Source organism: Sinocyclocheilus rhinocerous, unplaced genomic scaffold, assembly GCF_001515625.1.
Source record: "Sinocyclocheilus rhinocerous isolate Xijiao unplaced genomic scaffold, SAMN03320098_v1.1 scaffold111, whole genome shotgun sequence".
NCBI lineage: Eukaryota > Metazoa > Chordata > Actinopteri > Cypriniformes > Cyprinidae > Sinocyclocheilus > Sinocyclocheilus rhinocerous.
The window spans coordinates 305,641-324,682 of record NW_015642811.1 but is presented as its reverse complement, the minus strand read 5'-3'; the positions used below and the strand labels follow the sequence as shown (position 1 = coordinate 324,682).

Genomic DNA, 19,042 nt, shown 5'->3' with positions numbered 1-19,042 from the left:
ATATTCATGCCTTTTGCCTTTCAAATATGCATCTGCTGACAGAAGTGATGAGCAAGGCAGTCTGATGCCAAACTCTTTGATGACTGTTGTCCCGTAACTGGTCGAGCTGAGTGGGAGTAAGACCAAACCAGACTTTGAAATTGATAAGGAAATCCATGCAAGGAGGATTTATTTAATTTTGTTTTTATTTACTTCTTTATTTTTTGCTTAGCTTCTCAAAAATAGAACAGAAATGGGTCACGACTAAACTCCAGAGAACACTTTGGGGTGATTATTTTGGTAAGCATTTATAATGGAATGGAAAGTCTGAGAACTTACAGCTCGCCCAGTTTACGAAGCAGAGAGAAAGCCTGCTCGTGAATGTAACTAATGTGGTTCCGCTGGAGGACTCTACAAAAACAAAACAAAAAAAAAACATTAACATTTATCAAAACATTAACATTTACATTGGACAGAAACACGAGGAATGGGATGTGCAGGAAATACCCAGGGGTGTAAAAAGTACTTAGAATTATACTTACGTGAAAATAAATTATATTTAAATGGGTACAAGTAGAAAAACTTTAAATTGTACATAAGTATAAAACAGTAGAGATAACCTAGAGAAAATAAAACAAGAGAGGGAAAAAAAGTGAAATAAACTGCATAAAATGATTGCCAGACAGATATAAAAATGTTTGGTTAAAGGTAGAAAAACAAAACAAAAAGGCACAGGTCAAAAACATCTATATAGTGCATATAACAATTGAAATGCAACACAGTGAAACACAAAAAATACAGCCCTTAAAGGGATACTCCATCCTTTACACCCTCATGTCATCCTAGATGCATGACTTTCATTCTTCAGATAAACAAAATGAAAGATTTATGGTAAAAATAATTTAAACAATTAAATACATTTGCATCACTGATTTTATTTGTACTCGATCTTGTGCATTCAGCCCATACACAGACAGCATCTCAATATGCTTCCTCAGATTTGATGGCAAACTTCTGAAGCCAGAAATTTCCCTGATTAAAGTTATAACTGAAGATGAAACGCGCATGCAAACACAAACATCATTGGTTCTCGCACGTCATGCATATGCATTTGAGCTTCTGTTGACCATATTTAATGTGTACAAGATGGAAGAAAATAAAATGCAAAAATTAAATGAGAACTTTTCATGGAGTAACAAGTATGTTTTTTTTCTTCAGAAAGATAATCAAGTAAAAGTAGTCAGTTTAAATTGCACTTCAGTAAAGTACCTCAAAATAATACTTAAGTACAGTAATCAGGTAAAATTACTCAAGTATTTTTCACCTCTGGAAATCCGTAGTTGTACACAACAATGTCAGTGGTGATGAGTACAAAAACAAAAACCAATTTAGAAGGTAAATGGGATCTGACCTCTAATCAACAGAGTCACTCTTGCATATAATCAATTAAAATTATAATAATTAGGGTAATATAGCATTATATTCATAATTGAAGTCCAAACACATTGCTATTCTGCCCAATATGTAAATGTTTCCATGTTCCTTGAAATAAGTTCCAAAATGAACAAAAGAAGATAAGTCTATTGCTCTGATATCTGCAGAACATTGATTAAAAATGAAAAGCGAGAACTGGGGAGAGGAAAACGCTTTCCCTAAAAATATGTTTGACCTCATTTTTGGTGGTTTTGGCAAGAAGGACCTCAACTCTGCATATTAAGAGTGTGGTACAACTGGGCTAAAAGCCCCCTTTAAATATAAGTATGTGAAAATATAATTATATTATGATTTATTTTATATTATGATAAATTATATGCTAATAAAAAATCTGTTCATCTGGCATATTTCTAACCATCGGTGGGGGAAAGAACCGAGAAACCAAGAAAAAACGTTGAGCATTGGATTGAAAATATTTTTACATTTAGCATTTAACATTTACATATATTTAATCCATAATTCATCTCCAGATACTTTAGCCCTAACATATGTAGATGGATTGTGGATTAAATATATGTAAACGTCTGTGAATGTTAGATTTGGTCGGGTCTGCGCCATTACTTTCCCCCACTGATGATCATAAATATGGCAGATGAGTGAAAAAGTTATGTGACTAAAAGAGATGAAAACTGAATATTGATTAAGCAAAAGAAATATAAGGGCTCCCTGTTTATTTATTTCAGTACATATTCATAATAAGCATTTTATGCATCAATTTTCAGCCTTTTTTCATTTTGGCAATATTTTTAGTACGTTTTAAACACTGATTCAATTCTATTTAGTGTTTTGGAAGAAAATAAAAAAAGAGCTTTTTACCTCAATGGAAATTGATGACCCGTTGCACCCTAACTTTCTTAAATACTGGAATATATTCGCAATGCACATTAGGGTCAGTTCAATGCACAATGGGAAGAAGAGGAAGAGAGTTTTGAGCAGCTGTTACGGAAGGGTGGGGATACTCACAGGACTGTCAACATGTTACAGGACCTGAAGGTCACATTTCCCACAGTCTCCATCTTATTTCCCTCAACGTCTCTGCAAACAGAAATAGAAAAAAACTGGGTGTATTGAAAATGTAGTTGGAAAAGAAAAAGACAAATCACTTCTACTTATTGATTAACATCAGCTTACTAGTATACGTAAATATACATTTATTTAGATTTTGTTTTGTTAATGTATACTTTAAAGTGCTTTCTAAAAGCTCCAACCATGGAAATAAAATAATAACTAAGAAAATAAATAATAAATAAGTGTTTTTTATCATGACAATGTTGTATTCAAACCTACAGCCAATTTAATCGTGGCATTTCCAGGCAAATGTCATCAAGCTTTGTGAGAGCATTGTTCAACAACACTCTGAAACACATAAGCAAAAGATTTATAAGACAACGTAGCAGTGCAGCACTTTTTGAAAACCAAAATAAATAAATAAATAAAAATACAAAAATGTTTAGAGAACAGCTCCTATGCGTTTGTTAAAATATAAGATTTACATTTGAAAGCCGGAAGATTAGTCACCAAAATAGCAACAGGCTGAAACTCACAGAAGCACAAGGGAGCGCAAACCAGAGAAGGTCAAAGAGGAGATGTGATGAATATTGTTGTTCTCCAGAATCCTTCAGGATGAAAAAAAAAACAAAAACAGGAGAAGCTCATTAAAAAAACACTGAAGCCTCACAAACTGAAGTGCTTTGTCCAATATTTGTTCAGGGGACACTAATTTATAATTCAATGGCATTCAATTTGATATGTGATGGAAGTTCACTTGTGTTTCTTTAGAGCAGATCCTCAGTGACTGCTAATGACTGCTAAAGAAATCACTCCTGATATCACAAAGAAATAGCATCAGTTTTGCGCAGACTATATGGTCAGTACTCAGCATTAAAGAAGTTTTATTGATTGACATGTGCCACTGCAGATATCTGCAAGACAGCACTGATTGAGGAAATCCATCTTCATTTAGCTGACATTTATAAGGCAAATGGAAGAATGACAAGAAACGCTTACAGCCATTCTAGTTTGTGCAAATCCTGGAACACATCGGGAAGTAGGGTGGTGATTCGATTATAACTGAGATACCTGAGAAAATAAGACATTACTGTCGTCTGAGAGTAGCCAAAAGCACTTTGCCTATAGAAAAAAAAACTAATAAGCAAACTAAAACATCTATCATTCACTGCGAGCCCATTCGTCACTCTCAGCAAATGAGGCTGATTAAAGTTTGACCATATTTGAAGGGACAATAGAAATGTCTGCTGACTCACAGTCTTGTCAGATTGTAAAGGCCTCTGAAAGCATGTGGGCGCACTGCTTTAATTCGGTTGTGCTGGAGATACCTGAAATAAGTTACAGGAAGCATTAAAGAGCAGTAAAAGAGAGAAATAACACAAAATGTTAATGTATAACTATGTTCTGAAAGAGCATTAAAAACAGTGCTGCTCTTGCTTTTTATACAAGCCTATATTTAGAAATGGGCCTTACTTATTTATTTAGGTCACACTTAATTTTAAGGTCAAATTCTCGCTATTAATAAACCATTAACTAAACCTCAATAAACTCCCAATTTGCTGCTTATTGATAGTTAGTAAGGTAGTTATTAAGTTGAGGTATTGGGTAGGATTGGGGATGTATAATATGTGGTTTATAAGTACTAATAAACAGCCAATACGTTAATAATATACATGCCAATAGGCAACTAGTTAATAAAGAGAATTGGTCCCTATACTAAAGTCATTTTCAGCAGCCATTACTCCAGTCTTCAGTGTCACATGATACTTCAGAAATCATTCTAATATGCTGATTTGCATCTCTAGAAACATTTCTTGTTATTATCAGTTTTAATGAAAACAGTTGTGTCGCTTAATATATTTGTGGAAACCGTGAAACTTTTTTTCTCAGGATTCTTTGGCAAATAGAAAGTTTAAAGAACATTACTTATTTGGGGGGAAAAATCATTTGTGACATTATATAAATATAATCACATAGATTAGTAGTGTATAATCCCATAGACTAGGGAACAGTGTCATATTTTGGGACTATTGGGACCAGACTATCATATTAACTTGATGTGCTCAAGTTTTTGACTAAGCAAATACATTAGCAACTATATAACAAAGCACTAAAAAGTACTTAGAACACTTAGAGCAACAATCACAACACTGAAATCTGCATCAAAAAAATTTTCATATTGATATCCAACAGCTCTGTCATTAAACCTAAAAAATCCAAACGTACACAACTTTGAGCTCCACAAAAGATGCACTGCGGTTTCTATTCCCACATCAATTTTTTTTGTGTTTTTTTTTTTTGCCATTGCTCAGATTAAGTTTGTTGTACATGAAGCCTCCGTCTGTCACTAGATCAAGAATGGTGTTTGAGCGAGGACAAAAATATGGGGCTTATTCTGTTTGAGTCAGCTGGCACTCCTGAATGCGAAACCACTCACAACAAACGAGCATGACAGATTAAGACATGCAAACACACTCTAAAAATTCTACAGCTGGAGAAAGAAAAACATTGAGCCATTTTTGTCAGGTTAAAAAAAAGAACGCTCTCAAGTTCTTCAGTTCTTGAGTGTGTTTGGCTCAGTTCCTATGGAGAGCACTGAATGTTTTATTCCACAGGGATTGTTTAATCTCACTCAACATCTCTATTTCGCACACTTCTCACTATGATGGTACAGTGAGGACAAGCAAACAACGTTTCGTGAACATCTGCGGTAATGCCAATGCGACATTCATAGCATTACAACATCCATACAGTCCAATGACAAGGAGGAGATATACTTAGTGAAGCAGAGAGGCTCTTACAGCTTTTGAAGGCTCTGATACTTCAAGAACATGTCAGCATTTAGCTTTCTAAGCCGGTTCCTCTGTAGGGACCTGCAATATGAACAAAAGGGACATTACCAAAGTGTTTTTTAAATACATAACAAAACAGAATGCAAAAGTGACAGCACACTTTACAGTGGCCATATGTTTCCTATTAATTTTCTCCATAAACTTGTCAAAAAAGTCTTCAGTAAGTTTTTTTTAAATGACAGACAGACAGACAGACAGACAGACAGACAGACAGATAGATAGATAGATAGATCTCTTGCTTCATTATGCTACAGAAAACCAATCTGTGATTAATTCCACCCACCGTCATTTGAGAGAGGCACCGATCCACTAAGCAAACATATGACTTCAAAACTATTATAATAATTATGAATTACCAGACGGCACTTCAGTAGATTGACATAAATATGAGATGAACATGGAGACAATGATATCATTATTTAGGTCAGATTACTTTAGACTGATATGGCCATCTGCTGTAGGCCTAATCCGAGTTGAATTACTGAAATAAATGAACTTTTCCACAACATTCTAATTTATTGAGATGCACCTGTATATAGGAATGACATGCAAACATATTCATATATTTATATTTAGGCTATATGTATATGTTTTATTTAGGCTATATGAATATATTTTGTGTCTGTGGCAAATATGTTGAGCATCAAAAATAAGATGTGTTGTGACTCTGGTCTGCTTCATTTTTCGATATACTCTATATTCAGGAGGCAACACAGGAATAAAATACATGGGAATATTTGACTTTATGAAAAACCTAAAGTTATGTTTCACCTAATAAAGAGAGGCTGTTTAAAAGCAATGATTTTCATGAGAGCTTCGAGGGAAGACACGCAGCATGTCTACTTGAAATCAGAGAGTGACATTGCATTTAATAGACCTGGCCACATTCTCCGCATTGCTGAAAGGTAGATGTGAATTTCACTGTGGCATACTAATGAACAGCGGAAAATCAAACAGAGCCGCAATACAGGAAATTGGGACTTAATTAAGAAGCAGCTTCAGCTGATACATAAATATGCATTTCAAATCCACATATTAAACTGGTAGAAAGGTTTATATCAGCCAGTTATTGTGTGAACAATAGAGATTTTCACGAGGCATTGAATAAAAATTAGAATGTTACATTAAAGGTACATATATTAGTACTTTAAAAGTACAGTTAGGTCCATATATATTTGGACATTGACAACATTTTCATAATTTTGGTTGTGTATGCCACCAGAATATAAATAAAATGAAACAATCACTATGAAATTGAAGTGCAGGCTTTAAGCTTTAATTCAAGGGGTAGAACAAAAATATAACATAAAATGCTAGGAATTACAACAATTTTTATACAGAGTGCCCACATTTTCAGGGGCTCAAATGTAATTGGACAAATAAATATAATAATAAATAAAATGTTAATTTTTAATATTTTGTTGAGAATCCTTTGCAGGCAATGACTGCCTTAAGTCTGGAACTCATGGACATCACCAGAGACTGGGTTTCCTTTGCGATGCTTTGCCAGGCCTTTACTGCAGCTGACTTCATTTGTTGTTTGTTTGTGGGTCTGCCTTTAGTTTTGTCTTCAGCGAGTGAAATGCATGCTCAATCGGGTTGAAATCAGGAGACTGACTTGGCCATTGCAGAATATTCCTTTTTTACCTTCAAAAACTCCTGCGTTGCTTTTGCTGCCTATGTTTTGGGTCATTGTCCACTTGTACTATGAAGCACCGTCCAATCAACTTTGCCACAGTTGGCTGAATCTGGGCAGACAGTATATTCTTATACACTTTAGAATTCATCCGGCTGCTTCTGTCCTGTCACGTCATCACTAAACACCAGTAACCCAGTGCCACTGAAAGCCATGCATGCTCATGCCATCACACTGCTACACCATGTTTCACAGATGATGTTGTATGCTTTGGATCATGAGCTGTTCCAAGCCTTGTCCATTATTTTTTCTTCCCGTCATTCTGGTACAGGTTGATCTTAATTTCAGCCGTCCAAAGAATACTTTTCCAGAAGTGGAAAAGTGGCTTTATTAGATGTTTTTCGACAGTCTAATCTGGCCTTGTTTGCACCTTGTCGTGAACCCTCTATTAGGCTATTTGCTTTTTATAGTCTTCTGTTGATTGTAGACTTTGACAGTAACACACCTACCTCCTAGAAAATGTTCTTCACTTGGCTGGATGTTGTGAAAGGGTTTTTCTTTACCATGGAGAGGATCCTCCAATCATCCACCACTGTTGTCATCCGTGAATGTCCAGGCTTTTTTATGTTGCTGTGCTCACCAGTGCATTTTTTTCTTAGAATGTACCAAACTGTTGATTTGACCGCTCCGAATGTTCCTGCTATCTCTCTGATGGATTAGTTTTGTTTTTGAAACCTAACAATTGTCTGTTTCACTTGTATGGAGACATCCTTTGACCGCATGATGTGGGTTCAGAGCAACAGCTTCCAAATGCAAATGGCACACTTAGAATCAACTCCAGACCTTCTACCTGCTTAATTGATGTAGAAATAACGTAGGAATAGCCCACATCTGTCCATGAAATGGCTTTTGAGCCAACTGTCCAATTACTTATGGTCCTTTGAAAAAGGGGGGAGGTGGATATTAAAGAGCTGTAATTCCTTAACCTTTTCTCCAATCTTTATATGAATACCCTCAAATTAAGGCTCAGAGTGTGCACTTTAAGTCCATAATCATAATATAACTGTAACTTAAATATGTTTTGGCCAGCAGCTAAAATAATACAAAATGTGCCTGTGTCCAAATATAAATGGACCTAACTGTACATATTAGTACCAAAACTGTACTAGTGCCTTTTAGAAAGGGTATCGCCACAATGACAGATTTTGGAGAGTGTACATATTCAACATTTAGAGTAAAGCAAACTTGTCAGTTTGCCGCAGGGCCTTGGCATCTCATGCAAATCCGAGGAGTCACACAAACTCAACAAACTGCAGGCACACTCCACACACAAGCCATGAAACTCACATCATGGTGACGTTAATGGATACTGTGGGGACGTCTTTAAAGTGAGCACCGTCACAGTCAAGCTCCAGGTCCCTGCACTGGCACTCAGCTGGGACGGTCCCAAGCACTGCGTGACAGAAAGGGTAAGATAAAATGGGAGACAAACCAGACAACATTTTAGATATACAACTTGGTGTTCAAAAAGTATGTTTGCATTACAGTTTGATCTGTGGTAATACTTAATATGTGAACAGTCATGCTGAACTAATAAGCAATAAATTATTTCAGCAAAGTGGTCTAAGTCAGATTGGGTTAAGGATAAGTTCCACTAAGATTTCCTAATTAGAATCATTTGAGCTCTCACAAGAAATCAAATCTTTAAAGGGCAAGTGTATAATTCAATGTTAAATGCTTTCTCTAAGCTTAAGCCATTGGTAGGTTCATTACTCCAAAAAGTCCAACCAGTTGAATTTGAGGTGGGACTATCTGTTTGTTCGACCAATGGCAGACAGGGGGACAGGGGGTCATTTTTATGTTGTTTTTTAATTAATTAATTAATTAACAAAAGTCATGTTATAAATACTTGAGAACAACAGGAATGTAACAAAACATATACAAGTAGGGGGAACTTGTCTATATGAAAAATTGAAAAAGTTTTAATTGCCTTATGTTTCATAGAAAATCAGTATATATAATATTATTTTTTCTAAAAGGAAATATAGCTTCTTTTTCCAGGAAATGTTACATTTATGAATATGAAATTTCACCTATATAAAAAAATAGTATTTACTATATACTGTAATTTTTTGTCATTCATACATACTGTGAGCAGATTATTCAAATAAGAAACAACGGATTTTGAATTAAAAGTGTATTTAAGTGAAAACTGAAAAGGAATTTGTGTAATCTGATGGTGTCAGCAGTTGGATAGTTCAATACAGTCTGCCAGACAGAATTAAGCCACACGAGATACACCAACTCTTTATCACAGTTAAACAGAGCAAACGGTTGCCCTCAAATCCAGGGAAAGTAAATGCCTCCGACAGACCATCTGTGGCCCAACACATTGTTCCAACAGAGTCTTATCTGTATTAAACATTGGGGAAGGATGTGAAAGCACAAAGACAGAACAAAAGATGCCAAAAGGAGACGACAGCAAGAAAAATAAATCGAACTCCGGCATTCACCAGGATGGCCCGCGGTGACTAATTTGGGGAGAAGAGGAGAGAAGAGATTCAGGCAAAGCAGAGATGGTGCTGTAATAAAGCTCACACTCTCTTCAGACCAATCAGCTTGTGCTTTCAGAGCTAAATTTGCTGGTAATGAGGGGATGAATACAGCAAAGTCATCATTGCCAACATGGGCAGGATTTTAATTGGTCATTCGGACCGTTTTAGTGCAGCTTGCATAGTGCTGAATGTAATTCATTAATTAACAATGGTCCATGTGCTGGGATGCATGTAGGGCATGTTTCCACCACATCGACTATAACTGAAACCTTAAGCTGTTTAGTTATGTAAATGACCTAAGCTCACTGGAGGACAATATTAGTGAATGAAAATTATTTCTGACCAGTGAAGTGTAAATTATTGTAAGCTCATTTCCACCACACTTCGATAAGTCATAATGACATAAAAAGTCATAATTATGACATAAGTCAAAATTACAATGTACTAACTCACAATCATGCAATAAAAAGTCATTACTATGAGATAAAAATTTGACATAAGATCTAAATTATTAGATGAAGTCATAATCATAATTATTATTTTGAATCAGTCTCTTTTTATGTCATAATCACGGCTTAATGTTATAATTTAGACTCATAATCTCTCTTTTTTTTTTTTTTTTTACATTATCTCATAATTTTTTTTTATGTAATGAGTTTGAGTATTGGCATGATTTTCTTTTCTTATTTGGCAGAAATGGGCTTCCATATAAGTTCATGCTGAAACCAGGAATGCTTAAATGGTAGAATAATTTCAATACAAAACATTTTTACATTACATATAAAATGCCAACATATTATTAGTTAATGTTCATTCATATAGTTAGAAAACATTCGTTTCGGTACTCATATTTTCGTATGTGGCACACAAAAATTATCTAGATATTTGTGAATAAATGTCATTGTATTTTACCATAAAATTACATTAATTTTAAAAAACAATAGTTTAAGAACACTTTTCAAGCAAAACATTTTACAAAAAGAAGTTTGATTTATTTTAAATTATACAACAATACACATTTAATGTTCTATTTTATTTAAAAGGATAAATATATGGTTCATAACTGAAACAAAATGAGTGCTTGGACACTTTTTCGTTGTAAAATGTGAGTGGACCATGTTCATAATGTAATGAACTCCAGCTGTGGGTCCTCTGCTAGGACAGCTGTGTGAACTTGAGAGGAACTGATTGACATCCATTAAAAATCACCTTGAGATCAACTGGTTAAAAGTCACAGCAGAAATGGTTAGACACATATTGTTCAGTGTCATGTTTGTTTATTGGACAGTGACTTTGCAATATCACACTGATTTTTCACACACCCAGGCTCCATCTGAACATGTGTCTGTGATCAATACTGCCTATCACCTCCAACAGTAAACCATACAAGCCTCAAGATATGAGCTGTCTAAGACTTATGAGCGGTTGCCCTAATCTTCTTTCATTTCCTGCCCAAGACTCAAACAGCCTTTCATGAATGAAAAAAAGGAACAGAATTTTTTGTTTGCATGTAAGAGAAAGTGAGCAATAGACAGACAGCTGCCACCTGTGCTGAGCCATTAACCTGTCTGTCCAATCACTTTTTGGGATAAACAGAGCATTACACATGACTCCAATAGTCATCAGACGCACACGTCTTAAAATCTCCAAACACATGTAAATACTGCTGACTGGAAACGCTGTAATCACATAAAACACTATAGGGATTTATAATGTGATGTCTGGGAGTGATCAGGTGGTTTTGTTTGCTCTGAAGTGGTCAGTTCGCAAATACAGCTCTACTGACAGCATCTGACAGCAAAATGTTGCTTGTCAGAGTGTGTCAGTCAGCTAACAGAATATCAAAGAAAAGCAAAGACTCCTCAACGAAGACAACGCGTTCAATATCAGAAGTGAATTCATGACAATCAACTGTCAGTTACTTGTTTAAAATGATCTAAATTGAAACAATTCAGTAAGCATACAAACATCGCGGCTATGTTATTATGTGCTCTCCACAATTAGAGGTGTTTTTGACAGTATTTTTTGATTATACACATGCAGCACACCACATGTATACATTGTACACTTAAATTTCAGACCACTGGCTGTTTATTAAATGTGCAGTAAGTGATTTCAGAGAAACTGTGTTGATATTTAAAATCACCAAACTAAACACTTCCCTACCCAAAAAGATCACACCTCTATCTTGATAGATCTGCCCCCAAATTTACGAACATGCTGTCCAGCACAGGCAACTCCCCAATCATGAGCGGACACGCCCCTTACTGGTGATTGGCTAGAAGTGTGTTTTGGTGCTCAGTCCGATCCACTTACAACAGAGTTTCTCAGAAATCGCTTTCTGGTGTTGAAACTGCTTGGGGGGTTTTTTTTAAAGAAAAAAAGGTACAGTTTAAAAATACAGTAAAAACAGTAATAGTGTGAAATGTTATTATAAAGGATCAGTGTTCAGTTTTAATATATTTTAAAAATGCAATTTATTCCTGTGATGCAATGCTGAATTTTCAGCAGTCATTACTCCAGACTTCGGTGTCACATAATCATTCAGAAATCATTCTAATATGCTGATTTAATGTTAAAAAAACATTTCATATTATCAATGTTAAAAACAGCTTTTGGTCAATTGAATGTGTCTTTGCTAAATAGAAGTAATAGGGCCAGATTTACTAAACAGGCAAATTAGCGTTAAAGCGCAATTCCATAAAAGCGCCGATGGTTGGGGAAAATTCTGTGGCTGATTTACTGACAATGTGCACATTAAAAAAACACAGCAGCCAGATAATTTCCATAATGACCAGCGCAATCTACCAAGAACAGTGCAAATTACCGCCTGCTTTAAGACATGCTTTTTTGGGCGTTTAATATTGGCGCAAATACCAGTAATTTGATGAGCGCAAATGTTAGTAAATCACGTTGCGTGATTCATTTTAATACTCTCCTCCTATAAATTTTGCGTCTGAAAGGGAAACTCCTACAAATGCATATTCAATAAGGTCAGGCGCAAAAATAACTGTGTCCATGCCTTTTCAGCGCTAATTCTTCACTGCGTGTCTTTAGTGAATCTTGACAGTACTATTTTAATGACAAATATGGTTTGTGCTGGCGCAAGCTGTTAATGAATCTGGCCCTTAAATTCTTAAAAACTTTAAACATCAAAAAGTGATCATTACTTTGGCCACACATGCCAAAATCTCAGGACTCGGTTATTTTGTGAATGGCAATAATTATGTCAGACTGAAAAAGTCTTGTGCATGTATTATTCTAACTGTCCATCTCTCATTGTTGTTTCAGCTGTGGAATGACACAGTACAAAGTACAGCTGCCAAATGAACGCATACTGTGTTTCTAAAAGATTCATGTAAAATATGCCCTTAAGATATTCTCTACGAGGTTCAAATTCTCGGAATTTTTGCAGAAACATAAAAATGAGAGCATACTCACAGCAGGCATTTGACTTGGTTCCAAGGTTATTACTGGGGATGCCAAAATAGTTATCGAAGAGATGAGGCCAACCATTATTGTCTCCTAGTAGAAAAACAACATGAAGTAAAAGGTTACTGAATCAAACACATGCTGCTTGTCATTGCTAACAAAGCCGTTTGCTGTGGCACAGATGTTCACAGGTGTGACAGAGAACACACTGATGGCACAGCAAAGCCCACAATGAGAAATTCAAATGGCTAAGAACCATTTTGCAGGGTCTTTATTTTAACAAATGTGCCTCCACTCATTCTCTCATGGGAAGTTGCATAATACATAATAATGCATTTGGGTTTGTTCTTTTTTAAGAATCACGTTAACCTACTCAGCAACCCCTGTCAATCATCTTGACACTGCTTGCCAACTACAAGTCGTGGAGGAAATGAAGCAGGTGGCATGCAAATAGGTGTGACTTTTGTGCTGTTTCCTGTCTCCTGACACCTCACACTTAACACCTCAAACAAATTAAACTCAACCTTCCGGCTCACTCAATACACCTTCATCAATCACTGTCAGGGTGATCTCATTCATATTTGTATGTATTCAAATGCACAAATGAAAAGTGTTCATGTACAATATCACTCAAAAGTTTGAGGTCAGTAAGTTTTTTTTCCTTTAAATAGTTTTTCAAGAAATGAATACTTAGGAATTAATTTTCAGCAGGGATGGATTAAACTGCTCAACAAACGACAGTAAAGACCTCTACATGGTTACAAAAATAATTCAAATAAATACCATTCTTTTGAACTTTCCATTAATCAAAGAATCCTGAAAAAAGTATCATGGTTTCCACAAAAACATTAAGCAGCACAACTCTTTTTAACATTGATAATAATAAGAAATGATGCATCAAATCAACATATATATGATTTCTGAAGTCTGAATATGATTTCAATATTGCTGTTTTTATAGTATTTGTGAGCAAATAAATCTTTGGCGAGCATATAAGGCGTCTTTCAAAACATTTAAAAAAATCGTACACAATCTTAACATAAGTGAAGGAATGAGTAGAACAAGACTTTATATGAATTTCTAATGTAGTACTAATGTCATGATGAAACCATAACAAATCCAGCACACATGCTGTTTACTACTGCAGACAGAATCTGAAATACATAATGTAATGATGTTAAAGGCAGACTCAAGCTGGGTTCTTAATGCCAAACATGTCCAATGGTTCAACGAAAAGCACATTCTCAGCCTGACCATCTTATTTATAATCCAGCTGTGGACTGAGCATAGACCTCACAGCCCAGATGGTTTTTATTAAAACAAAACATTAACCTTTTCAATATTTATTGTTTAAAAACATACAGCTGTCTCACAGTTCCACTAAAGAGACTTCTTTCAAAAACAAAAAGGAAAGAAAAAAAAAAAAAAAATAAATATATATATATATATATTTTGAAGATACACAAAATGTAATCTACTGTATAAATTGGCATTTGCAGGACAAATTTGTCCATTACTTTATTCTAGATATATTTAAAATAACAATAAACTGTCATTTCCACCAAGTGATTGAAATGTTCATGATGCTTCAAAAGTAAAATGACAGTATTCTTCAAAGATTTAAACCCACAGTTGTTAATTATTAGCTGATAAATTAGTGACCAGTGTGATTTAACAGGGCTTTAATTCTTAAAAGTCACAAGATTGTAGGGACAATTATAAAGATGTTGTCTTATAAAAGCTCTTCTATAATAAAAGTAATGTTCTTAGTATGTCACTAAAATTGAAATCAGCCTGACAAAGAAAACTGAATTTCTAAAAATGATTCAGCTCAGTAATTCTAACTCAGCAGTGTTCTTTCTGTTCCATTTGAATATTAACTTCAGCCAAGTTTAACTGAGAGAATGTCTTCTGGGATCATTAATGACAAACATATTTCATTTTGCTTAGTGTTTAAGGATAAAGGAAATGACTTCTGCGATGCTGAAACATCAACACTTTGCTTGCATAGCTCATTATCCATCAGTTTTCTGTGGCGTTCCTTTCGTGTCATGCAGGTAATTGATTATGCATGGGTGAAATGCAAATGTTAATTAAACATTGAAATAGTTACACTAAATATTACATTTTAAATAGGGTAACTTGTAATCTGTAACCTATTGCAGAATTGTGAGATGTATATCACTCGCAATAGTGAAGGGAAAAAAGTCAGAATTGTGAGATAAAATGTCACAATTACCTTTTTTAATTTTTATTCAGTGGTGGAAATGGGCTTCCATACAAAACTGGACAGGATTTGTATGTGATTTTTATGCGATGTGGGGTATTAACATAACAACAACAACAACAACAGATGTTTTTATTTATTTACATCATACCACAATTTAAATCTAGGGATGTTCATAGTAAATCAATTTCTCATTTAAACTGAAATGCCAAAATGGCAGGGCTGATGACTTTCATAAACTATTATGGGAAAAATGGATACCATTCAAACATTCATAAACAACGAAGGCACCTGGCACCCTAAAGAAATAATGACAGCAATTCACAGGAAAAAAAAAAAAAAAAACTACAGATATATTTAAATATTGTTAGCAAGACAAAAAAGTAGGCCATATTCAAATGGAATAAACTCTTGACTGGCATCTCAATTAATATTCTCAATTAATTATTGTTCTTATTCATTATCTTGATTGCAAACAGGCTACAAAAGGATATTGTGTCTGTATACATTTCAGTCTTATCTAGACGCCCTAGCAAAATCATCTGCCTTCAATTAAGGTTTAGTGACGCATTCTGCAAAAAAAAAATAAAAAAAAACCTTGTATTTGGTTTGTTATGTTTTCCTGTCAATGAAAGTCAAGGAACTTAAAATGCACTTCCTATTAGAATAATAAAGGGACAGTTCACAAATTCTGCCTTAATTTTCTCACCTTCACCTTCATGCATGCTGTTATTTTTCTCTGAAGAGCTCAAAAGGGAAAGTATTTGAAAAGATATGGAATGATTTGGAACATTATGACAGAGAATAAATATATAAAAGTTATCAATTTTTGGTAAACGATTGCTTTAAGAAAACATTTCAGGTCCTTTCATTTGTGGGCAAAGTACTACAAAAAAGTAAACCCTTATGCCGAGTTCACACTGCACGATTTTCAAACTCGTCGGATCGCCGTTGTTTTCACACTGCGTGACTATCTGGGGTAGCATTCAGTTGCTGCTGTGTTCACATCACACGATGGATCGGCGACAAGAACTCGGCATTAGTAACCCTTATGCCGAGTTCACACTGCACGATTTTAGCCCGATTTTTCACTCGCAGCATTGCAATGAGTTTAAATCCATCATTGACAGGTAATGTTGCTATTTGTGTCCCAGCAAAGCTCTGACAGGTCATTTTTCCCCCAACTAGCCTTATGTCACAATTAGAGGAGCTCACACTCTTGGTTATATTGAGCAGCACTGAGGCAGCCATTAGTAAATCTTTGCTTACATGAAAAGAGAGGAAACCCATCTGAACCTTTGACCTCTGCATTGATTTTACATGCACAAGGACAGTATGTCACGCACTGTGTCGGAGTGAACGACGGAGACGTAGATTAGAATAAACAGTCTTTAATGAAGCCGCACAAGGGGTAATCCAAACCAGGAACAGGAGAAGACACACGTACATCACAATGTAGACCCAACAAAGACAGAACGCACAGACTGGGACTTAAATACATGGGGTAATGAGGACAATTAACACAACACACCTGAATCACATGAACACAATCAAACAAGGGAGAAACTGGGACATGGAGCACATGGGGAGGGAAAACACAACAAAAGAGGTCCATAATCCTGACACAGTACAGTTTTATTACTCTATTGTGTTTTGACCGAGTGGCGCAGCTGACACAGAACAGCATATGCTGTTTACCTCCAGCGGATATTCTCCAAAATGGCGCTACAGGGTGATGCGGAGGAGACGAATTGTTGAATTAAGTCGTTATTTTTTTCTTTTGCGCACAAAAAGTATTCTCGTAGCTTTATAAAATTACGGTTGAACCCCTGATGTCACATGGATTATTTTACCAATCTCCTTGCTACGTCTCTGGACTTGGGAACATTTCAGTTGTATTGCTGTCTATGCAGGGTCAGACAGCTCTCAGATTCCCTCACAAACATCTTAATTTGTGTTCCGAAGATGAACGAAGGTCTTACGGGTTTGAAACGACATGAGGGTGAGTAATTAATGACAGAATTTTCATTTTTGGGTGAACTATCCCTTTAAGATTAATGGCCTTGTTTATGCGGCTGGTCCATGACAAATTGAGCAACATTTTTACAAAAAAATACAGGTAATGACCACTGAGATGACCACTGCATTCTAGGTAATGCAGAACATAGTTTGAATCATTAAATGCTAACAAATGAATAGTCAGCAATCAATGGAAGTGCAGTTAGGGGCTTAGAAATATTGCGGGAAAAGGTGTAGTCTAAATCAAAAGGAATAGAACATGAGAAATTTTCTCAAAAATTTATTTTTTTTTAAACGCTTTTAACCTTGGGTAAAGGTATGTTTCATGCTTGTAAACAAAATTTTCATTTTGGGTTGAACTATCACTATCAACTAACACTAACTGTATCAGATGTAAAAAGCTTAGCACCAACTACAAAAAAAATAAATAAACAAACAAATAAAATAAATAAATAACATTAAAAAAAATTAAATACTATAGATAGAAAAAGACTAGTCTAAAACTTAGTGAGCTGTCCACTGCCTACATGTATTCGTAAAAAACTATATAAATACACAAATATTGCATATATATGGTATATATAGTGCATATATGGTGTTTTACTGCTACAAAAAGTACCATAGATAGTTCTCAGCCTTTATACAGTACATGTAGCATCTCTATCTCTTAGAAATCGATTAGGCTTATTGAAAGAATAATCTGTCTGGCTAGCCATTACCTTGAAGATTAAATCAATGATACTCAAGATGAGTTTCTTTATTCAGGTTATTACGTCAATGGTGTGATATACTGTTATTGTCATACTGTGTCACTATGATATGACTAATTCATTCAGCTGAGCATACTGTAAATATCAGAGTTCACAAGCCATCCATTTCATAACATAAGGCTATTTTAGAAGAGAAGCACATATAACTCTGGTGGTTCAAATTCTAAGATAAAAACATAAGCATGTCACTGCATAACAGTCAAGCGCTGCTTTCACATGACGTGTCACAGCACACACTACTGCATAAACACGGTTCTCACTCACAAATGACCTTTCTAACAGATCTTCTAAGCGAGATTGATGTGACATGGCCACTGCGTTCCCATGGTGCACCTGTCATGGAGCATTTTATAATAGAGAGGACAAAAGACACAAGATACAAATCATAAGCACCTGACTGTAGCTTTCAACTCGATGAATGCAATATGTAGATTACTATAAATTTCACCTAATTACTTCAATCTGTTTTGAGAAGAGAATTTTTTATCACGTACTGACTAATCATATTGATGTTTTACAGCTGAAAGACTGCAAAAGAAAAGTAACCCAGATCTGAGAAGAAGAATCTGTTATCCATTACGTCATGTTTAATGACTGATGCACAATGGCATCAGTGAAGCAAAAATAAATAAATAAACAAAATAAAAATTCTTTGACAAAACTGTGAAGGTCAAGATTTTAAATATTTAAATTAAACTGAACATTTTTACTTAACATTTTTATTTGATTTGGGATGTAAAAAAATATTTTGCACTTGAACACAATACGGATATTGTATGCTTTATTAATAATGAGGCAGAATAATTCAGTGTACCTGAATAATTCAATACTGTAACATTTGGACCAATCAGACACACATTTGTTCATTAGATTTAACAAATCAATTATTCATTAGATTACCAAATAATCACAGACCCCTCACCCAATAAACATACTGGGTGCCAGCATGTCTGGGAACGACCCCAGGCCCCTGGTTACCATGGCAACCAGGACACCTCAGCCAGACCAGATAAACTTTACGACTTAATGGCACGTTGAGAGTTCTCCCTCTCACCATCTTTCAACCATAG

General features: G+C 35.2%; 1 protein-coding gene across 1 annotated transcript in view; it reads right to left on the bottom strand.

The window, feature by feature from the left end:
* LOC107756458 (relaxin receptor 1-like) overlaps nucleotides 1-19,042 on the bottom strand; it is a 48,402-nt gene that overhangs the window by 15,478 nt on the left and 13,882 nt on the right. The window contains exons 2-10 of the mRNA XM_016573564.1: nucleotides 12,966-13,049; nucleotides 8,317-8,422; nucleotides 5,283-5,354; nucleotides 3,738-3,809; nucleotides 3,481-3,552; nucleotides 3,018-3,089; nucleotides 2,761-2,829; nucleotides 2,437-2,508; nucleotides 319-390 (exon numbers count right to left, since the gene is read on the bottom strand). Coding sequence (XP_016429050.1) covers nucleotides 319-390; nucleotides 2,437-2,508; nucleotides 2,761-2,829; nucleotides 3,018-3,089; nucleotides 3,481-3,552; nucleotides 3,738-3,809; nucleotides 5,283-5,354; nucleotides 8,317-8,422; nucleotides 12,966-13,049 — 691 coding nt within the window. The remainder of the gene's footprint in view (nucleotides 1-318; nucleotides 391-2,436; nucleotides 2,509-2,760; nucleotides 2,830-3,017; nucleotides 3,090-3,480; nucleotides 3,553-3,737; nucleotides 3,810-5,282; nucleotides 5,355-8,316; nucleotides 8,423-12,965; nucleotides 13,050-19,042) is intronic.